Genomic DNA, 25,599 nt, shown 5'->3' with positions numbered 1-25,599 from the left:
TTATTCATAACAATGACTCCCAGGTCCTTCTCATTTTCTACTTTTTTTATTCCTTCTTCTCCCAAATTATATGATCCTGTTATTCTGTTTTTGCTTTTTCCAAATTCCATTATACTACACTTTTTTGTATTGAACTCCATCTCCCACTTCCTACTCCATTCTTGTACTTTATTTAGATCTCTGTAGTGATTCACAATCTTCTTCAGTTTTCACTCTTTTCAGTAATTTTGCATCATCTGCAAAGAAGCTCATATAGCTTTCAATTCCTTCATCCATATCATTAATATATATAGCAAACATTATTGGGGCCAGAACTGTTCCCTGCGGGACACCGCTTATTACTTCATTCCATTTTGAGTGCTGATCTCTTATCACTACTCTCATTTTTCTTTCTTGCAAAAAGTCTTCCATCCAATTTAGCAATTTTCCTTGTATTCCTCCTTCATATTCTAATTTCTTAAGCAACTTCTTATGTGGTACTTTGTCAAAAGCTTTTTTTAGGTCTAGAAATGCACAATCAGCCCATCCATCTCTTTCTTGTATTATATCTATTAGCCTTGAATAGAAACATATTAAATTGGTGACGCATGATCGTCCTTGTCTGAATCCAAATTGCCTTGGATTTAGTACGTTGTTTTTTTCCAAGTATTTTACCCATCTACTTTTGATAATTCTTTCACATATTTTTGCTATTGTACTTGTTAGAGAGACTGGTCTATAGTTGGTAGGTTCTTCTTTATTTCCTCCTTTATATATAGGTACTATATTTGCTTTTTTCCAATCTTCTGGAACTTTTCCTTCTTTTAAGGAACTGTTTATTATGCTATGTATTTTGTCTGCCAGTTCATTCCTGCATTCTTTCAGAATCCAGTTTGCTATTTCATCTGGCCCATGCGATTTTCTGACATCAAAATTACCCAAGTGTGTCAATATTTCATTCTTTGTTACTTCTATTTCTTCCATAGGGGGGACTTTTTCCTTCCACTCAATCTCTTCAGGTTGTATATTTTCCCTTGTAAACACTGATTTAAAATGTTTGTTCATAATTTCTGCCATTTCCATTTCCTCAGTGTATTCAACTCCCTCTTGTCTTAATTTCTCTAAGTCTTGTTTGTTTTTCAGTTTATTGTTTACAAATCTGTAGAATAGTTTTGGTTGATCTTTACACTTTTCTATAACATCTTTTTCATATTTTCTTTTTTCCTCTCTGCACTTTTGTACATATTCATTTCTATAACCAGTATATATTTTCCATTTTTCAGGTCTTCTGTCTTTTTTCCATCTGTTCCAGGCTTTGTCTCTTTTGTCCTTTAACTCCCTACAACTTTTGTTGTACCAGCATTTTACATATTCTTTTTCTTGTTTTTGTCTTGGGACATACTTTTCCACTCCTTTTTTGTAAATTTTTGTCAAAATATTCCATTTCTCTTCCACTGTTGTTTCTTCTTTGTATATTTCTTCCCAGTTTTCTTGTTGGAAGAATTCTCTTATTTTATCAAAGTTTGTTTTTTCATACATCATTCTTCCTTTTCTATATTGTTCATTTCTTTTCATATATTTTTCTTCATTAAGTTCCAGTTCAATCAATATGTGGTCACTTTTACCTATTGGTGTTTTATATTCAATCTTGTCCACTATTCTAGGTTCAGATGTAATTATTAAGTCTAGCCTCGATGGTTCTTCTTCATTTCTATACCTAGTGTTCTCTTGTATCCATTGTGTCATTGAATGGTCAGTAATCATCTCAAGTAGAGCATTTCCCCATGAGTCATCACCACTCTTTACTGTCATTTCTTCCCAGCAGATTTCTTTGCAATTAAAGTCGCCCATCATAACTATTCTTCCTCCGTCTTCCATTATTTTAGTTAATGCTATCTTTGTGTCCTCTAACATACTTTTATGTTCACTCTCCTCCCATGAGGCTGTTTTCGGAGGCACATAATTGATCACAAATTTTCTGCTCTTCTTATCTCGGTCTTCCACTTCTATCATAATCATCTCTACTGTATTCTTTCCATATATGACACCTTTCACGTTTATATCCTTCTTAGTCAGGAACATAACTCCACCCCCTTGTTTTTTCTCTCTGTTTCTAATCCAATAATTGTATGCATTATGTCCTACACTGTTGGGTGGTAGTGGGCCTTTTAATTTTGTTTCTACAATTCCCATTATGTCCGGTTCTTTTTCTTTCAAATAATCATTCAGTTCATTCAATCCTGTTATCAATCCATCTATATTTGTGTAAGACACTCTTAGTTTTCTGCCACTTCCATTGTATTCTCTGTTTCCCTTATGTTTTTCTTTAGTATGTCGAACTGCTTTATTTTCATGTTCACTACTCTCCAATAGAATCTCTCTTTCTCTGACTCCGTTCTTTCCTCGTTTTTTGCCTTAGCTTCAATTCTTTTCTGCTTTTCTGCCTCTCTTTCCTCCTTATTCATTTCTCTTTTTATCCATACTTTTTTATATTGATCATTTGTTGCTAGTTTCCCTGTCTTGGATAGAATTTTCTCTGCTGTTGTTTGTGACCTGAATTTAATCTTAATTGGTCTGGTCTTATCTGTACTATATTTTCCGAGTCTGAATTTTTCCTCAATTTCCTTCATAATTTCTGGTTCATCTTCCTGGACTAATTTTAATAAACTGCTTACTCTTTCATTTTCCTCCTTGATTCTTGCGGTTCTATCTGGGTTATGTTTCTCTTCCATTCCTAATATAATTATACATTTCTTTTTGTCAGCTAATTCTCTTACTATATTCTCCTTCTGTCTCATCACTTTAATAACTGAGTCTTCATTATGTTCTTTCAATTGCTGTTTGACTATGTCAGTGAATGAAACCTTATTCCCTTCTTGAGTTATTCTCCAATTTTTAGCTTCTGTAGCTATTTTCTCACTGTTTTCATTACTATTCTTCTTCAATTTCTCATTCTCCTCCTTTACATTTCCTAACTGTCTTTTTAGGTCCTCTATTTCTTCAGTTAAGTTTTTGTTCGCCTTCTCTAGTTCTTCCAAGCTTTAAATTCTTTGGAAAATGGAGACAACGTTACCTAACTTACGCACCACGTCCTCGACCCCCTTACCAACTCACTCCTCTCCTCTTATCAGTCGGGGGGGGGGGGGTTGTGTCCCCCCCACCCTCTTTAAATCCCTGGAACATATTCTCGTCACTTTCTTCTGTATTGCTCCTCTCTATACTTCTAATCTTTACATTTTTATTAGACATTTGATTCTCGCTAAGTCTCTTGTTTACCTTCCGCTTGTCTGGCTGGGCAAAGTCTGCTCCCTCCTCATTTCCTTCCATTTCCCTCAGTAATCCCTCCCCTTTTCCTCTTTCCCTACGTTCCCACTACTCCACGAGCAATTTCCCCCCACCCTGCAAAAACACTAGGCACTTCTCTTTGCGTTGGGATCCACAAAACTTCAATTTTCTTCAGAACGTCTTCTATGCCGTCCGTTCGTTGAAGTGTGTGTGTGTGTGTGTGTGCATACGTCGTATGCCGAAATTTTAAAATTTTCCCCAAAATAGGCATTATTTCAAGGGTTAAATGTGGTTATGAGATGTGTCTAAATATCCAAAGCACTTAGTAGACACATCTCATAAAATGGCTTACAAAACTTTCCATAACACCTCACACGTAAGAAAAGTATTTGACAAAAAGAACCTTTTGGTTCTTCCTTACAGTGAGAAATTAGTTGGTCTGCCTTATATTCTCAAACAATTCAACATCAACTTGGTTTTCAAAAATAATAATATTATAAAAAGTAAGCTCATTAAGGCTCTATTTAAAAACCAATCAGGATACCCTATTCTTTTAAACTGATCCCTAATGGTTGTTATCTCCATTTTAACATATTCGAAATATATGGATATCATCTATTTCATTTATTCTTTTCCAACACAGTGGGTTCTTGTTGAATGTATCACGACGATACTTTGTAGTAGTCTTGCTGATAAGTTATTGGGCATCACTCGCTCCTCCCCCATACAAAACCCTGAAATCTTATTATGCACTCCTGGGCTGTTAGGGTACGGAGTACAATACAAATTGATTACAGTATCTAGTCTAGTTCAGATGCATTAGAAGTTAAGAAACTTTATGTTTCTCCCATCTTTCAGTCTTGAAAGCGCCTTGCAATTCTCCATTTCATAAACGAATGTCAAATTCAGGTTGGAAAAAAAGTACTCATAACAAATACACATATTTGTTACCATATTCAAATGAAGAAAATATAGGTAATATTTCAGTAACCTTCTTGAATTATTACATTGGAACAACTACATTTCATAAGGACTCCAACTGTAAATTTGTTTACATAGTATTATACAGCTGGGCAGCGGGAAGAACACTCGTATTTTCAAGCAGAAGGTAAATTTGTATTTCAGAACCAAATAGCATATGCAAAACGAATAAAAAAAGTTGCTATGATTATACCCTCTTTTAATAAATAAGTAAATAACAAAATAGTAATGGTTATAATTCGTGCAAATTATGTGAAATCAGCTGAACGTTATTGCTAGGGTGGATTTAAACGGGTTATGACCATACTACTTTCTCGTATTGATTTCCGAAGAATCTCACTTGACTTGCTGGTTATTATTTCGTTGACACTATTAATGAAGTTGAACCTTTCTATAGGTAAGCCATATTTGTGGAAGCACACTTGTGCTTGAGTATGATAGTATCGGGAATGGCATAATTTAGGTGGATTTTCTTTTTATTGTAAATATTGTTAGATGCAAATATTATTTTGAAAATAGTGATGACATTACAATGGACATTTACCATTGGTTAGGTATGTGTTACTAGTAATAAGAGTATACCTGCATGCTAAAGATGAAGATGCCAAACTGCATTAGTCACCATGAGTATACAGTAACAATTGTTACAATAGTTAAATATTAGTATCATATAATATTATTTTTTCAATCGTATACACTAGTGTAGTGTACACAGGTACACCATAAAATTGGAACTTTATCACAAAAATAGAAGAGTTGGAGGTTTTGTGTTCCGACTCCACAGCCCTGCTAACCATACCAACCTAACTTAGCCTAACCTAATCAAACCTAACCTAACCAAACCTAGCCTAACCAAACCTAGGCAAACCAAACTTAACCTAACTATGCCTAACCCACTTAACCAAAACTAATCATACCATACTAACCTAATCAAACCCATCCTAATTAAATCTAACCTAACCTAGCCAAACCTAACAATACCAACCTAACTTAGCCTAATCGGTAAAATTTTACTTTCGACCATTGTAGGAATATAGCAATACAAAATTAAATAGTAATTTTGTAAATTAAAATGTATGCACGAAATATGTAATTTAGTGTGCGGAAATGAAAATAAAAAAAGTTGCTAAAACAGATTTCTTAAGTAACGAAGTCGTGTACTACGAATGGTACGCCATGTTTGTTATATACGTTGTAGGAATATATCAATACAAAATTAAATAGTAATTTTGTAAATTAAAATGTATGAACGTAATATGCAATTTTGTATGCGGAAATGAAAATAAAAAAATTGCTAAAACAGATTTCTTAAGTAACGAAATCGTGTACGACGAATGGTACGCCATGTTTGTAATGGTAGATGCCGACGTCGGAGAAATGAAAGGACGATAAATTTGTCTAAACTAACCTAAGCTAACCTAACCTAACCTAAAATTTTACTTTCGACCATTGGAGGAATATAGCCATACAAAAGCTGAGAGAGTGGTTGAAAAGCCCGCCAACGTCTCTCACGACGACGACGACCAGCTGGATGATATCTAATTTGCAGGTAATGATTTATTAAACACAGGTTACGTTAAGTTAGGTTAGTTTAGTTTAGACAAATTTATTGTCCTTTCATTTCTCCGACGTCGGCATCTCCCATTACAAACATGGCGTACCATTCGTCGTACACGACTTCGTTACTTAAGAAATCTGTTTTAGCAGTTTTTTTATTTTCATTTCCGCACACAAAATTACATATTTCGTTCATACATTTTAATTTACAAAATTACTATTTAATTTTATTGCTATATTCCAACAATGGTCGAAAGTAAAATTTTACCGCCTAATCAAACCGGTAAAATTTTACTTTCGACCTTTGTTGGAATATAGCAATACAAAATTAAATAGTAATTTTGTAAATTAAAATGTATGAACGTAATATGCAATTTTGTGTGCGGAAATGAAAATAAAAATAGTTGCTAAAACAGATTTCTTAAGTAACGAAGTCGTGTACGACGAATGGTACGCCATGTTTGTTATGGTAGATGCCGACGTCGGAGAAATGAAAGGACGATAAATTTGTCTAAACTAAACTAAAATAAACTAACCTAACCTAACCTGTGTTTAATAAATCATTACCTGCAAATTAGATATCATCCGGCTGGTCCTCGTCGTCGTCGTCGTGAGAGACGTTGGCGGGCTTTTCAACCACTCTCTCAGCTTTTGTATGGCTATATTCCTCCAATGGTCGAAAGTAAAATTTTACCGGTTAGGTTAGTTTAGTTTACTTTACTTTACTTTAGTTTAGACAAATTTATCGTCCTTTCATAACAAACATGGCGTACCATTCGTAGTACACGACTTCGTTATTATGAAATCTGTTTTAGCAACTATTTTTATTTTCATTTCCGCACACAAAATTGCATATTACGTTCATACATTTTAATTTACAAAATTACTATTTAATTTTGTATTGCTATATTCCAACAAAGGTCGAAAGTAAAATTTTACCATCAAACCTAACCTAACCAAACCCAACCTAACCTAACCTAACAAAACCAGACCTAGCCTAACCTAATCAATCAAACCAAACCTCTTACTGGGGCTTCCCCCTGGAACCCCTGTGCATGGGTGTTCCCAATGCAAGACCCCCAAACCTAGTGAATTCTTAGCTGTTATTTACCAGGACCTGTTTATTGCCAGCTGGTGGTTGGGCTGGGGGTATCAGGTGATGAGCTATCTTCTGATGGCGAGTCTGGATTGTTATCTGAGGTATCAATGTGGTACTGTGGATGATCTTCCTGTGATGCTTGTAGAGATTACCAGTAGCAGCCATAATTTGATGATGAATCTGAAAATAATCAAAGGAATTTATAAATACCTTACAAAATACTCTTCAAAGTATTTGTACACCAAAGTATTTGTCCACCTTTTGATATCCCACCACAGCTGCTTGGTGGTCTGGGTATGAGTCATGTTATGTTCCGAGTCAACAAACTGCTTGCTGCAGTTGATAACTTTGTGTTCATAACCCTTACCTTTCAGCAAGCAATAAGTGAACCAACCATCACTGATAATCACACTGCCATGCCTAATGTACGGGTATTCCTCACTTAACAAAGTACTGGTTTTACGACAGCTTGGAGTTACAATGGCTTTACAACTGGTCCAATATTTGTTTAATGAAAATCTTGACATTATAACTCATGCAGAGTGCAGTGAGAGCATAGTCATGAGTGTAATTGTACACAGTTGTGTATGATAACATGGGTTGAAGCAGCTGGCATTGTAGCCTTCATCTTGTTATCTATTGGTGCCTTAAATGGTCTTTCATCTGCATTACCCAGTCACAATAGGTTGTGTAGTATTTTTTGCTTTCAATACTCATATCCCTCAAGACATTGGAAAAAAGAAAGACTACTACTTCTCAAGGATTTTCTGCCAAGAAGCAAAGGAAAACAACATTGAAGAAGGAAAGAAAGTTCAAACAGTCACTAGCAGTATGGGCTTTGTGCATTCTACAATATCTACCATCCTTAAGGACAAAGAATGAGTGAAGGAGACGGGCAAGACTACAATTAGATATAATTCTTTGATAACAAGGTAGTGAAAAGGCCCGATACATGGACAAAATTTTGGCCAGCATCAACATGCTCAAATCATGCAAGAGAAGTGTGCATGGAAACCTTTATGGCAAGCCACAATGGGACCTTTCTCAGTCAGCGCTAGAATTTTCAATTGTCTCGGATTTCACAAGGCAAAGGGGACGACTTAGCTAATTTTGAAACCGTTGTTTAAAAAAATACGACATAAATTGCTGCAGAACTGTATTTAAAATTAAAAACATGACTCTTAATGTTATAATTTTTACTTACTGGTGTGTGATAAAGCTTTGTTAATTTAATTATAAGTTAAAACTAAAAATAGGTAATTATTTTTACTGAAGTAAGTATGAGCAGTAAAAATAAGATGATGTTGATTTCGGGTTGTGCATTTTATCTGAGTGTTGAAAAATAATGGATATCACGGTCACGTCCTTTATATGAAAATAATCAGTGAGATAAATGATAACAACAGTGGTGGCGGACGTTTGAGGTACGTTTGTGTAAAGAATAGCCTCTTAGATCTGCTGGGAGCTATTTTCAAACAAATATGACTAATATTATGTGTGCCGTGGCAGACTGCACGTCAGATTCAAGAAAAAGTAAGAGAAAGACAAACCAAGTAACTAAAAATGTCAAAGGATATGCCAGATTTCTGAGTGTAAAAACGGCCCCCTATAGAAAATTGATTAAAGTACTTAGTACAGATATGGCAGGAACTATATTTTAATTTTACATGCAATAATATGTCCTCCACACTATCAATATTTCTTATTTCAGTGGCAATGTAACAATGTTGTAGAAGACGGAGCATTACGCAACGCCTTTATTCAGAAAATTCTAAGGAATACCGAGAGTATTAAAAGATATACGGGTATGGAACAAAAGGATTTTTATGATTTGTTTGATTTGATAAAAGAAAATGTGACTTGCATACATTATTGGAGAGGGACAATTAGTGTCAAGAATGAGAATACACTGCCAGGCATTATCAAAGCACAAACAAATAGGAAGTTGTCGCACTTGGATGAATATTTAATGACCCTATTGCATACAAGAAAAGGATATGATTTAGGAACTTAGGAGATCTTTTTGAAGTAGCACGAAGTGTTGCAAGTAGTATCACCATAACTTGGATTAATGTACTGTATTTAGTACCTAAGGACTGGCTTATATGGCCGACTGCAGCACAGGTGCGCGCAAGTTTGCCAAAAGATTTCCCTGAAGAGTATTCTGACACGCGAACAATCCTAGACTGCACAGAGATGTTCACTGTCAAAACATCAGATCCTTCAGCTCAGGCTGCCACATATTCTCAGTATAAACACCACAACACACTAAAAGTACTCCTTGGAATTATTCCCATAGGACTCATAACATTTGTGTCAAGTGTGTATGGAGGTAACACATCAGACCGCTATACTGCAGAGGCTGAGTTCATTCATAAAGTTGACCCATGTGATGCCTTAATGATGGATAGGGGCTTCAACATTAGTGATCTAATACTCCAGCGTGGTGCAAAACTACACAGCCCACCATTTACAAAGAAAGCCAGGAAAGGCAGGATGCTCACACAAAATAAAATTGCTAAAACAAGAAGCATAGCAACAGTATGTATACATGTCATGCGAGCCATTGGAAGAATGGTTGGTTTGTTGCCAGCAGCCAAGGGATAGTAATCGTACCGGAAAAATTAAGTCTTTGATGCAAAATTATATTTTCTATACATTACATGGATTTGCCTATTGCCTGGTGCATTCAAATGAAAGTATATATCAGTATATGTCCATTGAAGTCAGTAGAAAATGACAATTTGCTTGGCTTGATACAATTATAGGCTGTTTTACGAATATCATCTGTAATTATAAATAGAGGCTCAAACAATGCTATATGCCTTTTGCAATCATGAAATTAATTTACTTAAATTTCAGACACAATAATGTACAACGATACACCTCTGTAAGCTTATAAAACTTGCCCAAAAAAGTATTTATTTTCCGGCAAGAATGATAAAATCTGGCAGTGTCTGGTATCAAATCGCTCACTGCGAAAGGTCCCATTGGTTCCAGAACTTTCATCAGCGATTTAATTTGCCCAACCGTAGTATTTGTGGTGAAATAGCAAGTGCAGATACGGAAACAGCAGAAGAATTTATCAATGTTTTGGGTAAAATTATTGAGGAAGAAAGCTATCACCCAGGACAAATTTTCAATGTAGACAAGATTTAGATACCCTGAAGACCCCCAGCAGTGAGGTTTCATATGAAGAAACCGCCAAAGGTGCAAAAAAGCAAATTATATGATGGTGTCGTCTGTGCGTCATCACTACTGTGATATACTTATACTTTAGTTTTTCAGTATTTAAAGTACTTATAATTAAAATATGTTGATGATTTTTACTGTACTTACTCATTATATAATAAGAATTAAGCCATGAAAAAATCAGTCAAATTGGTGAAACTATAAGCAAGGTACAGATATATTTATATTTCAAGTTGCCATATCTCCATTTGATATTTTTTTACTTTTTTTTTTTAATCATAAAAAATCTAAAATACATCAGATTTAGATGAAACTTACGGGGAATATTACTTTTAGTAACTGCTAGGGCCGATCGTTCGAATATTTTGAATAGGATGAAAGAGTTCGGAGTAATAAGGGAAACAAGACATAAAAAAAAATTATTTTTCACGATTTTTGCCGGACATTAAAATTGAAATGCCTGTATGCAAAAGTATAAAGGAAATTGTTCAATTACTCAATGACCGGCCCTAGGTGTGCCTACTTACTAATCATAGCCAGAATATAAAACAAATTGGTCCACGTATTATGGTGCTGTGCACTTTTAAATGTCGCTACTGGTATACGTACATGTGTACATACATCATTCTGTTTCACCTAAAATGTAGGCAACATGGATACCTATTTACCTGAGAAGTTTCAGCTCTTTACTCTAAATAGTTTAGAAAATGACCTCCAGGTGTTGCGTACCCCCTTAAGTGTAGTTGGGAAGGCTTATGGGAGAGTCTTGATTGAGAGAATTAGGAGAGGAACAGAGGGAGTAATGGTGAGGAACAGTGGGTTTAGGACAGGTGGGGTTGTGTAGATCAGATTTTTGTGGTAAGACATATGTGAGAAAGCTATAGGAAAAGGTAAGGATGTTTTTTGGGCTTTTATGAATTTGGAAAAGACTTATGACAGGGTAGACAGGAAGGCACTGTGGGAGGTATTGCAGATTTTTGGGATAGGAGGAAAGCTGTTAAGAGCAGTCGAGTTTTTTTACGAGAGTAGTAGAGCTTGTGTTAGGATTAGAAATGGAGAGAGTGGGTGGATTGAGATAAAGGTGGGACTTAGTCAGGGATGTGTTATGTTGCCCTAGCTGGTCAATTTATACATGGATGGGGTGGTGCGATAAGTGAATGCAAGGGTAGTGGGTTGGGGGTTGGAGATGGTTAAAGAAAATGGAGAACAGTGGGAGATAAGCCAGTTGTTGTTTGCTGACAATATTGCACTTGTAGCAGGATCAGAGGAGGGATTGAGGAAGTTAGTGACAAGAGTTTGGGAAGGTGTGCAAAAGAAGGAAGTTGAAGATAAATGTGGGTAAAAGTAAGGTGATAAGATGTACAAGAGAAGAGAGTGGGAGCAGACTGGAGGTGACTATTAAGGGAGAGAAACTGGAGGAAGTGGATAGTTTTAGATACTTGGGTGCGAATGTGGCAGGAAAGGAACAAGTTAACTCTGCTGTGTTCCTTCATGCCAGCCAAAAAGACCACAAAATGGATTGGGATAATGCATCAATTATTTTTAAATCAAATTGTAGCTTTCGTAGGAAAACTAGAATCTTCTTTAACCCAAATTGCCCGGGTGCCGCCACATGTGCGGCAATCACTTTTGTTCCAAGATTTCGGGGTCAGCATATATGTGGTACTTGCAAATTTCTGAAGATATCGGGTGTCAGCATATATGCGTTACATAGCCACGTTCCAAATTTACGGGGAACGCACAAATGCGGTGTTGTCTCTTGTTCTCGGTCCTCAGCATATGTGCGTCTTTTTATCCTATAAGGCCAGAGGTTCTTTGTTTACCATTTGAAGTAAGAGGGGAGGGGGACTGGGGGGATAATTAGTTTCGCCTCATTACTCCAATACCCCCCTACTCAGGGGGGGTGAATGATGTCACCGAATTGGCGCATTCTGATTGGTTTATTTGAAATATATTATCTTATAAGACGATCTGAGATTGGATAATAAATTATGTTACACTATCTAATGATTGACCATAGAGGTGAGGGTGAATGATGTCACCGAATTGGCGCATTCTGATTGGATTGGTTTATTTGAAATGTATTATTTTATAAGACGATCTGAGATTGGATAATAAATTATGTTACACTTGGCTATCTATGATTGGCCATAGAGGTGAGGGGTGAAAGATGTCACCGCATTGGCGCATTCTGATTGGTTTTTATTTGAAATATATTATCTTATAAGACGATCTGAGATTGGATAATAAATTATGTTACACTATCTATGATTGGCCATAGAGGTGAGGGGTGAATGATGTCACCGAATTGGCGCATTCTGAATGGTTTATTTGAAATGTATTATTTTATAAGACGATCTGAGATTGGATAATAAATTATGTTACACTTGGCTATCTATGATTGGCCATAGAGCTATATATAAGGCGAGACTCAGACTCAGCCGGTTGAAGTCGTTTCTCGCCAGGCCTCTGAAACTGGCTAAACATGCCTCGCCAGCCCCTCAACCTCTCTACGTTCAACTTCTCGACCTACGAGTCATAGAAGGCCTACTTCCAAGTCTCGCCCTTTGCGTATATCATCCTCTGACGAAGATGACCCTGCACCTCTTGCTCCATCACCCAAAAGGCGTGCCATTCCATCTGCAAGTGGAACACAACTTGTACCATCGGGTACACAACAACCTGTACCCTCTACTTCGGGTACACAACAACAAGTAGGCGATTCTGACTGGGATCCTGAGGACGTGGACAGCTCAAGTGAGGGCAGTGATGAAGAATGGGGAGAATTGGATTATGTAAATATACATGATTCATCAATAGACTCGGACGAGCCGCTAGCCAAGTGGGTGAGGAAGGAGCACGACAGGAATGCACCAGGTACATCTGGTTTCCAGTGGAAGAAGAAAAATAACGTACCAAGGAGATTTGCTTTCTCTGGTTCTCCAGGAGTACAGAATGAAGATCTGGATGGATACTCCACTGTGTCTGATGTATTTTCCTCTTTATTCCCCTCCTGAAATGTGGGAAAGATTTGCTGAGGAGACAAACACATATGCCAGCCAGAACCCACCCAAAAGCCTATGCCCATTCGAAGCCTTGGACACCTGTGGACGAGACTGAGATGAAGGCCTTCATAGGTCTCCGTCTTCTCATGGGAGTGCAGAATCGTCCGCATGCACAGCACTTCTGGTCAAAAAGCAAACTTCTGCACTCCGAAATATTTGGTGAGACCATGAGTAGGGACCGATACTCCATGATTGCATCAAATATGCATTTTTCCAATAATATGGATCCTCAGAAGGACAATGACAAGTTGTGGAAGCTAAGGCACATCATTGATATGTTTGACTTCACCTTCAAGACTGTTTATACATCCCCCAAAATTGTGACAGTCGATGAGGAGTCTCTTGGCATATCGTGGGCAGACATCATGCTGTCCAGTATAATCCCTCAAAGCGGTCACGGTTTGGTCTGAAGGTATACAAGTTGTGCTGCAGTGATGGTCCTGCTGCTGGCTACACCATAGCTTTCAAGGTTTATATGGGGAAGGAACACAGGAAATGATCCAGTGGCTATGAGGGCAGTTGTTGATCTGATTACGAAGGAAGACATGATGGAAAAAGGATAAGACTTGTATGTGGGACAATTGGTATTCGTCACCACAACTTTTTCACTACCTCCAGGCAAGGCGAACAAATGTGGCTGGCACAGTAAGGATGAATAGAAAGTTCATGCCAAAAAAAGATATGGTAGTAAAGAAGAAAGGAGAGATAACATCACGGTCAACAGCTACAGGCATGATATGTATATCCTGGATGGACAAGAGGAGAGTAAACATCCTCTCAACAATGCACAGAGACAACATGGAACCCCTTCCACCCAACAGGAGGGGAGAGGTACGCCACAAGCCACAAGCCATCCTAGATTATAATCTAGGAATGAAAGGAGTGGACTTGTCTGATCAAATGGGCACCAATCGTACCCTGTACCGCGAAAAACCAACAAGTGGTACATAAAGTTATTTTTTCATCTGCTGGACACTGCCATTGTGAACACTCATCTCATTCACCGGGCACTTGGAAGCACCAAATCACATCTGGATGACAGGCTGGAGCTGATAGAAGACCTTATTCAACCTCATCACACCAGATGCCGCTCACCATCACCAGGACCAGGAGTTATAGGTGTACGACCAGGTCATTCTTTTTGACTGAAGTCCCAGACAAGAAAAGAAAACGCTGTCGCCAGTGTCGCTTTAGAAAGTGGGACAAGAAAAGACTCCTTCTACTGGTGTGCCAAGTGTAAGTTAGGTTTCTGCCCAGGGAAGTGCTTCAATAACTACGCAGAACACAGACATGTCTTCTAGACTGACCACCAGTGGACCAGAGGACGGGCTGCCGCATATATGTGGTGCTTCTAATTTTATTATTTTCCTTTTTGTAAATTCAATAAAAATTATTTTGTGGATCACTATTTTTATTACATAAACATATATGTAAAGGATGGAACCTGATATACATAAATAAAATAAAAAAAACAAGGTAGTTGAAGCTTCTCTTAGTAATATAAGCAACCAAACTCAAGCTTACATAAATTTAGGATGTCTTACAAATTTTATTCTCATATGAACACATCACAAAACAAAATAATAAATAATACAAGATAGTGAATCTGAAGGGCCAAAGCCTAATACAGAAACCCCGCTATTAGCGTAAGTTAAGTAGATAAGACGTGCCGAGAGTGAGATGCGTCAAACAACATCTCAGGCCCGTCAAATTTGGGTTAATAACATTATCCTAACTTCAATACCTCAAAAGGTCAGTGGCCCCCAGATTGCATTACGAGGATAGCAGTCAACAAATTAATGTCAAGAGCGGTTGGACAAAATACCACCAACTGTCCTTCCTTGACCCAACCATATCAAGGGCATGTCACCTGAGTCCCCCCACTTTCCCCATCCCCTTTTCTGTACCCCTCACTAACTCATATATACTTGTACTTTAACTCTTTGTAACTATTCTGCTGAAGAGGACTACAGGCAGTAGTCAAAATATACAGTTTTCCTGTACTTCCAATATTATTTCTCTGATAGTGGGTTTATAGTGAACTTAGAATAGCATATGCTAATGTTGATGGTTTATTATCAGCTAATTTGGAGATAAATTACTTAAGGATAAATGAGCCTGATGTGTTTAGTAGAGACTATAATCCCCCCAAGAATTTTGATATATAGTTGGGGAACAACAGATACACTTCCTGCAGAAGAGACAAAGAAGATAAAAAGGGTGGAGGAGTAATATTTGTGGTGAGAAGTGATATAAAGGTGGAAGGAACAAATCTGAATGAAGGCAGGGCTGAAACAATTCACCTAAAGATCAGTACTAAAGGACACAATAAATGAGACTTCATGGTGATGATGTTGGGATGAAACTGAATATTAAGAAATGTGAAAGTATACAACTCCTCTAAGAAATATTGAACAAAATAGTAACATAGTCCTTATTGAAGATTTTAATTGTGGTGATGTCAACTGGGAAGAATGAGAAGCAAATGACAAAGCAGATTCTGGGGGAAACACACCATAGAGTATAGGAAAGGAGAACACAGTGACTCGGTGGGTAAAGGAAATGACTTGGGTAAGGGGAGATGACACTCACACAAATTTAGATCTGTTACTAACCAAAGAGCCAGACATCATCAGCTCCTTCAACTACCTTTGCCCAATAGGAAAAAGTGACAATGTTACAATTTAGTTTCAACTGGAGGATGAGGAAAAAGAGCTAAGAAATGAATCACATAGGCAAAGGAGACAAAATTTTAGAAAAGCAGATTACTTGGGGTTGAGAAAATTCTTTGAAGAAACAAACTGGGAGGAATTCATGAATACCACAGGAATAAGGAGGAAATGAGAAGTCTTTCTTGACATTTACAACTTAGGAGTGAACAAACATGTGGCAAAGACTAGAAAAAGGAAGAAGCAGAAATAGGGTTGGTTTAACAAAAAGTTTGAGATTGTGAAAAAGGCCAGGGATGTGGCTTGGGGGAAATGGAGAAAGAAAAAAGTAAAACAAAAGAAGCTTACAAACAAGCTAGGAATGACTATACCAGAATTTACTGGAAGAAAGCAATTTTGAAAGAACTGAAGGAAAATGCTAAGATGAACCAAAACTGTTTTACAGGTTCATAAATGGTAAATTGAGACACAGGTAGAAATAATGAAGTTTCCGATCAGTCTTCACAAAAGAGTACAATTTTTGGAGAAAAGTGATGGGAGCAAAAAACCAGGTTTAGCAGATATAGATTTAGATAGTGAGGGGAGTGCTCAATCTCTTGGAATCATTGAATGTCACAAAAGCCTCAGGACCTAACATGATCTCATACTGGATACTTAAAAAATGTAGGGAACAACTAGTGGACAAGATCCACAATCTTATTACATATTCATTGAAAGAAGAAAGAAGGCATTGTATCGGGTGCGGCAGAATTATGGCAACCAAATTAAATTTGTCCTACCGCAAACATATTTTATTGCAGCCAAATAATTTTTGTTATACTGAATTCTCCGTACTTTTTTGTGCTAGTTATGTTTATCTCAAGTTTGTAACGCTTAATTCCTTTTTTTTTTTTTTTTTTTTTTTTTTTTTCAGAATGGCAAACAAACGTAACGCAATTTTGGAGCTGCATCGTCAAGGAAAACGTCAATGTGACATTGTTCGTTTGCTCGGTGTTCATAAAGATGTCATTTCAAAAGCAGTCAAGCGGTTCAAGGAGCTTGGTCATGAAGGCGACCGTCCAGGAAGAGGAAGAAAACGCACCGTCAACACTCCCAGGAACAGGCAGATCATCAAGAAGCGAGTCCAGCGAAATTCGAGGGTCTCCATGAGGAAAATCGCCCGTGAAACTGGCATCAGCGACCGATCAGTGCAACGAATGGCGAAACAGGAGCTCAAACTCAAGCCCTACAAGATCCAAAAAGCTCAGCTCCTGACGGACGAAAACAAGCACGTACGGCTGCAACAATGTCGCCAGCTCATTCGCAGGTCAGCAGTGGGAGCGGATCGTCTTCACGGATGAGAAGCTGTTCACCGTGGAACAAGCACACAACCGCCAAAACGACAGGAGCTGGTCCGCAGAGGCTCCCGGCACCTCGGCCATCATTGAACACCGCCAAAATCCGCAGTCCGTCATGGTATGGGGCGGAATTTGCGTGGAACAGGGGGTCAAAATCAACAAGGATGTGTACCGACGCGACATCCTCGAGGCCGTGGTACTTCCGTGGACCCAGCAGCACTTTGGCGATGCGGAATGGACGTTCCAGCAGGATTCCGCTCCGGCCCACAGGGCGAAAACGACTCAGGAGTGGTGCAAAGCCCATTTTCCAGGTTTCATCACATCTGCGGAATGGCCGCCGTACTCTCCGGATCTAAACCTGATGGCCTACAGCGTATGGTCGATTTTGGAGGCCAGGGCCTGTGCTAAGCCCCACAAAAGTTTGGAGTCGCTGAAGCAATCGTTGCGCCGGGAGTGGGACAGAATCATGCCGGAGGAGCTGCGGCCCATCGCCGAAAATTTCAAGAAGCGTTTGAGGCTTTGTATCGCCGCCAAAGGAGGCCACTTTGAAACCGCTTGAATATGATAGTGCCAAAGGTCCATATTAATGTTATTTGTTGTCGTTCTTTGAAATTTCTTTGTTTCAATAAAATTATATGCAAATGAATGAGTTGCCATAATTTTGCCGCACCCTGTATTACTTAATTGGAAAAGGGCAGACATGGTGCCAGTTCACAAAGGTGGAAACAAGGAAACCACTAAATTATAGGCCAGCATCACTAACCAGCACAATAGTGAAATGTGAAAGATTGATGGACCAAATACCTTGAAAAGGTGAACATTCTGATTGACAGTTTGGCTTCACATCTGGAAGGTCACCCGTGTCGAACCTTTTAAGCTTTTACTCGAGTGATTGATGTGCTGCAAAAGAGAGAGGGTGGGTGGACTGTGTGTACCTGGACCTAGAGAAGGCATTTGATAAAGTACCTCACAGTCAACTTATGTGGAAATTGGAGGACTGAGAGGCAAACTACTAGAATGGATTAAAGACTTTTTGAAGGAAAGATACATGAGGACAGTAGTAAAGGACAAGATGTCAAGCTGGAGAGCAGTAATGAGTGGAGTTCCACAAGGTTCAGTGCTTACACCAATAATGTTTCTTTTTCAGATGAATTTTATTTGGTTTTATATAGTATTTTCCATGCTGATTGTGAAAAACAGTTTTTATTTAATTTTATTCACATAAATGTGTTTGACTTTTTATTTTGAAAATACCTTTGTAGGCAAAAAACGAGTTAACTCGTCTTCCTATAAACCATATGTAAAAAATATTCCACCCCAAACCTCCTTTTCAGTGGAATAACCTTCCCTTGAACAACATAAGGCTCTCATCTATACATCTTGCCTAGGGGTGTGACACTTCATAAAGTTTTCACACAATCTCATAAATACATCATAAATTTTATACAATTTTGGGTTGGGGTGGGTTTGTACATCATGCATACATATACCAAAGGCTTTTTCCCCCCTTACAAGGGAGGTAGCCAAAAACAAAGGCATAAAAAGCATTTCCACACATTCCATCCCCAATACACTCCACTCCCCTCCACCCTCTCTCTTATCTTAGCACCTCCAGGATGACGGGTTAGCAGCAGTGTCACAAGACACAGCACATCCACAGCAAGGCTGTCACTATTTACAAAATGAAGATACAGTTTTACTGTACCGTTTCAGGGCGCCACAAAGAATCACCCTGTCCAGTTTGTTCAGCAAAAAGATTAGTCTCTACCAGTACACAGTCAATAATCCTGTTATCGATAAAACTACTGAAGATTTCAAAAGGACTCACTTCTGTTGGGACTTCATCAACCATAATTCCAGGATTTTCTGTGACTGGGAAACGTGGTGGTGCTGTACAACTCGAGGCTTATCCAGGCTCTCCCATCACCTCCCTCCTCCTCATCATCATCACTTGTGGAGAAATAGTCATTGTTTGATGAACTGGCACTGTCATTAGAATTATTCAAACTTCTTAGGGAATGTTCATATTCATTATCTTCCTCAGAATTAGACATTTGGGGTGTAATTTCTTTGAAAAAGCTATAAAAAATGAGTGGTCATATGGATGAAAACTGCACCTGACCACAGTGGCTGCCGTAGCAAGTCTAGTAAGAAAGCAGCCTTGAACTGCCCACGCTACCTTGTACGTCTCTGCCAGCTGTACGATTTGCCGAGAATACTTGTTTCACACGTAGAATGGCTTAGAATAGCCAAGTATTCTTGTCAATGACTGAAAAAGGAACATTAAGTGAAAACAAGTACAGGAGTCCCTCAAATAACGCGGATTCGAATAACACGGATTCAATCATATGCGGATTTTATTTCAAAACCATCTCAAATGTAGAGAACTGTTTCAAAATTCGCGCCAAGTCGGGCACGCATACGCACACATGCGGCAACATTGCAAACATTTGTGGTGACTGCTTTCTATTTTACCATATACTGTACAGTCGATCCTCATATAACGCGGTCATTATGTATACTGGGAACTGCTCAAACAAGGGTGTGGGGCGAGGTGATAGCCGTGGGTGGCTGCCTGCGGTTACGTGTCAACCTACGGGTACTGATGCAGGAGGGAGGGAGGGGGAGTAGGGGGGTAGCCAACAAGCTTTAGCTTGTCACTTCCACCACCTGCGCCATGCTATCGTGAAATTTTACCGCCCTAACCTGTTGAAGTGTAATGTTTCTTTCGTTTGGAACACAACTAATAAGTCTGATCATGACTGCGCTTGTTGTGTCTTAATTTCTCTTATGAGGTTCTTGTTGTTACTGGCAGTGGTGGTTTGGGAGGTCAAAAACAGACATATACTCGCTTACACACGTGTAGACACGCACACGTAGACGCGTGTTAGACAACCAGTGTATGTTGTGAATGCGCGTGCATGTACACACAAATACGCACACACACACACACACACACACATGCCACACACATACATATGCCACATACACACACACATGTATATATGCCACATACACACACACATGTATATATGCCACATACACACACACATGCTAATAAGAACACGGGTACGTGTGTTCACTTATGCAAAGTAGACCACTTGGAAAAAGAAACTAACGAAGCAGAGCGCTTTCGTATATTACATCTTCAGTGCAACAAGTACTGTATATATGCCACATACACACACACATGTATATATGCCACATACACATATGCATATACGCCACATACACACACATGTATATACGCACAAGCATATACATACACCACCTATGCGCACACACACACACACGTACACATACACATACATACAGTTCTCAGTATTTAATACGGAAAGTCAGCATATGCGGATTTGGTCATACACGGTGATTTCAGGAACCTAACCTCCGCGTTATTTGAGGAACTCCTGTATACCCATTTCTGCCAGGGAAGAGGTTAATGACATGATGGAAGGAACAAGCTATGCCAACATGTTTCCAGATGATGCTAAAATCATAAGAAGGAAAAATGAGGGCAGTAAAAAATTACAAAATGATCTATATACTATTTTTGCATGGAACCAAGAATGGGAAATAAAGTTCAATACCAAAAAATACAAAGTTCTGGAAATGGGCAATAGTGACAAAAGGCCATCATTAAACTATTTCATGGGAAGCAAACACATTACAAAAACAAAAGAGGAGAAAGACTGACAGACATATCAGTAGGTGATAAACTATGATGAGACAGGCCTGTATTGGAAGAAAATGTCATCCAGAACTTTATTGCTAAGGAGAAAGCAATGTCAGGATTTAAAGCATCCAAAGACAAACCCAAGGGCACCTAAGGGTTATGTGAAAGAATATCTCCCAGGAATATATAAGAGCCAACAAGAAGGCTGGATGATGTTTTCTATGAACCAGCATTACCTGGTACATTGCAAATTATTTGTCCCCTGCTCTGTATGACTATGTTGCCAAAGAAAACCTTGCCAACTGTTTCCTCCTGCTGGTTGATAATGCCCCAAACCATTGAACAGCCATGGAAGATTGGGCAGACAACATAGAGGTGATGTTTCTGTCCAAAAACTTAATATCATTCATCCAGCCCATGGACCAAGGTGTGATAATTACTTTCAAAGCGTATTACCAGCACCGCACAATGAGTCAGCTGATTAACATGATTGACAGCCCAGACAAGCTGACAGTCGAGCAGTTCTGGGCCAGTTATAACATCAAGAAGACCATTGACAATATCAATGTAGCATGGAAGGAGGTGACAGAAAAAACAAATGGTTGCAAACTGTTGCCCAAATGTGTCAAGCCAGCTGATGATGTCATTGGATTTAGTGATGCGACACCCATTTATAAGGACATTGTCAGGCTCTCACATATGGCTGGCTTCAAGGAGGTGGATGAAGATGTGAATCAATTACTACAGTCCTATGATAAACCACTCAGCAATGAAGATCTGATGGAGTTGGAACAAGAACAAGCTCTCCATGGCAATGATGATGATGTGCCCCAGGGAGGCCTTGACATCAAAACACTTTGTGAGGTGTTCTCTGGCCTAGATGCAATCATAAAAAGAAAGAAATAAAGGAAAGGGATCCAAACCCAGCATGAAGTGGAACAGTTGTCTATAATGTGGAGCAAGCCTTCAAGGTCTATAGTGATATATTCAAGGCCAAGAAAAAAAAGGCAAGGCAAACCACTATTTTCAGCTTCTTTAAATCTGCCACTCCCTCCCATCCAGCCTCCTGCCCTGCATCAGCTGATCCAGACTCCCCTCCACCATCTCTTCAGTCCTATTAAAACTTAAGTTTGCTATCTGATTGTTATTCAAGCTGTTTTTCAGGAATGTAACCCAATTATATAGTGGGGGGAAACCTGTATCTGTGGTAGGTGAGAGAGTAGGCAGTTGAGCTGGCAGTCGAGCTGGTGGGCAGGTGAGCTGGTACTTGGCAGACCTGGTAGGCAAGCTGGCAGACAAGTGGTGGCAGGCGATCTGGCAGACAAGTGGTGGCAGTTGATTTAGCAGATAAGTGGTGGCAGCAGATACCTGTGGTAGGTGAGAGTGTAGGCAGTTGAACTGGCATTTGCAGACCTGGTAGGCAGCAGTGGCAGACAATCTGGCAGATCTGGTGGCAGCAGTTGAACAGCAGGTGACAGTAGCAGACGATCTGGCAGATCAAGTGGCAGCAGTTGAGTTGCAGGCAGTAGTGGCAGATGATCTGGCAGATCGTGGCAGCAGTTGATCTGATGGTAGTTGGTAGAGCTGGGGATCAGAGCCCTAAACATTGGGCAGCCAAATGTCAGGCTGGTTTGAAGGCAAACTGTGATGGAGATAATGTTTGTTTACTTAGAAATAAATGTTGGGTGCTAATAATGATAGCTCAAAGTGCAAGAAAACAGTGGGGGTGGGGGAGACAAAGAGGGAGGTAACAATTGTGCATTTCAACCCATTCCCTACTTGGTCTGCTTGTGGGGGAGGGAGGAGGAGGTGAGAAAGTAACAGAGGCAGCAAGCCAGGCTCACAATGTGATGGTCTGAGGTGATTTGAATCTTCAGTGTTCTGTCTGGTCTTTATGTACATGGGTCAGGTCATGATCCAAGCTCTTAATTGGTGTGAGGTCAAAATTGATGCCTGGGAAGTTGGATCCAAAACATTCTTGTGCTGCTGAGTCACCAAGTATAAGCATGCATTCCTCAATGAATCCATTGTCCATCTCCAGTGGTCAGGTGAGGTACTGGTTGAGTCATTGATGGAACCCATGCTGGTACTGCATGCGAGTTCCTCAAGGAGGCTTTGTCCCACCTGTGCACCTCAAAGAAGCTTCTCTTGATCCAATATGGCTGAATGGTGCAAGCATGTTCCCATGGGACCTCTTTGTGGGTCAGCAGGATTTTGGGATGGGCCAGTAGAAGAAGTGAGGAGAATTTTTTTAACAATCTATATCCTTGTTTTCCAGTTATCATATTAAAATTTGAACTCGTGTATTGTTTGAGCATGGGCTATATCACCTAAGCTATTCCACATATTTATGCATGTATGTATTTCTTCACATCCTTTAGACATGTGGTCTTTCTTAATTCCCATGACCTTTTAAAGCCCTTCTCTCTACAGTATATGAAAGTAGAGGAATGGATGTATTGATGATGTTGAGTTGCAGGTCTTGTACATGTTGATAGTGGTACATGAGATTGTATTAACTACCTTAAAAAAAATAGCACTTTTTTACTACTCTGGTTATAGCAAGTCTCTTTAATTCGTTGCTTTGGTACCATCTAGGTGGTGAAGGGTATATAGTTTGTCATGATTACCCCTTTGCTGCCAGATCATTTAATATTTCTTCATGGCACCCCATTGGTAGCAAAGGAGGTTGATATGTAAATGTTGGTGTATGATACTGAAAAAGTATCTCTATATACATACATATACCAAAGGCTTTTTCCCCCATACAAGGGAGGTAGCCAAAAAACAAAGGCATAAAATCATTCCCACCCATTCCATCCCTAATACACTCCACTCCCCTCCTTATCTTGGCACCTCCTGGATGACAGGTCATCCCTGCATTTTGTCTACTGCCCTGGGTCAGAAGCAGAGTTGCAAGACACAGCACATCCACAGCAAGGCCCCTTCATTAAATTGGCAACCCCCCCCCTCTCCATCCCCCATGCAGAAAAAGAGAAGACTGGGAGAAATACCTTCAGGCTGCATCAAATTTTTCTCACACATACTACCTCACCCCCCATCCCCCACCCATTCCACCTCATGCATTACAACATCATCCACCCCTGTCTTCTGTCCTCTCCCGTCCTTCTTTAACAGACATTCCCCTCTTCCCCAAAGCCCCTTTTTTTCCCCAACCATCCATCTCATTCTAGGTCACCCCCGCATGTTCACTCCCTCCACATCTGCCTTCCATACCTCGTTTACTAGTCTTTCTTCACTCATTCTTTCCATGTGTCCAAACCTTCCCAATACTCTTTCATCCACCCTACCTCCTAACTCCCTTACCATCCCCGTTCTCCTCCTCACCTCCTCATTTCTCACTCTATCCAGCCTAGTAACCTCTATCATATTTCTCTTACACCTCATCTGAAACACATTCAAACTCCTTCTCTCTTCCTCTCTTATGCTCCATGTTTCTGCCCCATACAGTGCTGTTGGGACATTCACTCCTTCATACAATCCCCTCTTAGCATCCATTCCCAAATGTCTATATCTCATTACACTTTTATATATATATATATACATATATATATTTTCTAACTTGATGTTGATCCTTCTTTTCCAGTGATTGAGTGAAATTGAAGGCCTAAGTATTCATCATAAATGGCATCATGTAATGGAACTGCAAATCTGAAACGGGAAGAAAGCACAACAATGAAGGAAGTGGCTCTTGAAGAGAAAGACTCGAGTGTGGTGGATGATGTGCTTCTTTGTGTCTTGTGTGATGCAACACTTCAGAGAGACGAGTTTAATGATCATTTCAAGAGACACATGACAGACAATACTTATATTTGTAAACACTGTGATGGAGAGTTTCTTTATTATCGTAGCCTCAAACTTCATATGAGAAATCATATTGGTGTAAAGGAGTTTCTATGTACTATTTGCAAGCGAACCTTTGCACATGCAACCACACTCAGAGATCATTATAGAATTCATACAGGTGAAAGGCCTTACATGTGCACCATTTGTTTTACAGACTTTACTCAGCAGAGTAATTATAGCAAGCATGTCAAGACCCATACCTGGGAAAGGCCATACAAGTGTTCTTTCTGCACTGCTGCCTTCAAAATTAAGCCTGACCTCAAAGTGCATTTGAAGATCCATACTGGAGTCAGACCCTACCGATGTGCTATATGTGGTGCAAGATTTCGTCAGTCTCATTTGCTGACAAATCACATCAGAACACATACTGGAGAGAGACCATATGTTTGTACTTTTTGTGATTCAGCATTTATTGAAAAAGGAAATCTTAGAAAGCATATTCAGTCTCATATCAAAAAGCTTGGCTTGTGTTAGTGTCGACATTTAAGTGGAGATTCTATTATTAGAGATATATAAGGCATTTAAATTTAACTGTAATCATACTTCCTTTCCTTATGTTTATATTAATCATGAAAAAGACATGTTTTTCCATGAAATAAAATTTGGATTAATTTTGTCATTGTATTCATTATGACATGTATGTACCAAGGGCATTTTCTCCCTTACAAGGGAGGTAGCCAAAGTCAAAAGGCATAATTCCACTACCACATGTAAACCAACATAAAGCTTTAATTGGGGAGGCTTGAAACACACTAGTGGTAATGCACTTGCTTAACATGTTAGAGAATTTCAAGTTCTTGGGTGCACTCAAAAATGGGTATGGTAAGGCTTCATTATGTTTACATTGTCTTGTTCTTGCCTGAGACATATTCAAATAATGCATACAAACCCAGTA

The 25,599-nt window shown here is 39.1% G+C and overlaps 3 protein-coding genes and 1 pseudogene across 4 annotated transcripts in view; 3 read left to right on the top strand and 1 right to left on the bottom strand.

The window, feature by feature from the left end:
* LOC143034671 (uncharacterized) overlaps positions 1–8,209 on the bottom strand; it is a 28,312-nt gene extending 20,103 nt beyond the window's left edge. The window contains exons 1-2 of the mRNA XM_076201038.1: positions 7,269–8,209; positions 6,914–7,081 (exon numbers count right to left, since the gene is read on the bottom strand). Coding sequence (XP_076057153.1) covers positions 6,914–7,066 — 153 coding nt within the window. The 5' untranslated portion in view covers positions 7,067–7,081; positions 7,269–8,209. The remainder of the gene's footprint in view (positions 1–6,913; positions 7,082–7,268) is intronic.
* On the top strand, positions 4,222–25,318 carry LOC143034670 (uncharacterized). Of its 2 annotated transcripts, none has more exons than XM_076201036.1 (2): positions 4,222–4,372; positions 24,445–25,318. In XM_076201036.1, exon 2 carries the CDS (start codon positions 24,483–24,485, stop codon positions 25,176–25,178), a length of 696 nt encoding a protein of 231 aa, XP_076057151.1. In that variant the 5' UTR covers positions 4,222–4,372; positions 24,445–24,482; the 3' UTR covers positions 25,179–25,318. The 2 variants fall into 2 exon arrangements, with proteins under 2 accessions (XP_076057151.1, XP_076057152.1); XM_076201037.1 differs by lacking the exon at positions 4,222–4,372 and adding an exon at positions 4,505–4,642.
* LOC143034311 (uncharacterized) lies at positions 7,198–9,888 on the top strand (annotated as a pseudogene).
* On the top strand, positions 17,280–17,723 carry LOC143034310 (uncharacterized). Its single transcript, XM_076200245.1, has one exon. It carries the CDS (start codon positions 17,280–17,282, stop codon positions 17,721–17,723), a length of 444 nt encoding a protein of 147 aa, XP_076056360.1.
* Positions 25,319–25,599: the final 281 nt, after the last annotated feature.

This window comes from Oratosquilla oratoria, chromosome 17 (genome assembly GCF_046742065.1).
Source record: "Oratosquilla oratoria isolate Oo_2021 chromosome 17, ASM4674206v1, whole genome shotgun sequence".
In the NCBI taxonomy this organism is placed as follows: Eukaryota; Metazoa; Arthropoda; class Malacostraca; order Stomatopoda; family Squillidae; genus Oratosquilla; species Oratosquilla oratoria.
Note: the sequence above shows the minus strand (reverse complement) of the source record. Positions and strands in the feature narration are given on the sequence as shown.

What these genes read in the sequence shown, in the direction of transcription:
- LOC143034670 (XM_076201036.1), top strand. Translation starts at nt 24,483, where the DNA reads ATGGCATCATGTAATGGAACTGCAAATCTGAAACGGGAAGAAAGCACA.
- LOC143034310 (XM_076200245.1), top strand. Translation starts at nt 17,280, where the DNA reads ATGGTATGGGGCGGAATTTGCGTGGAACAGGGGGTCAAAATCAACAAG.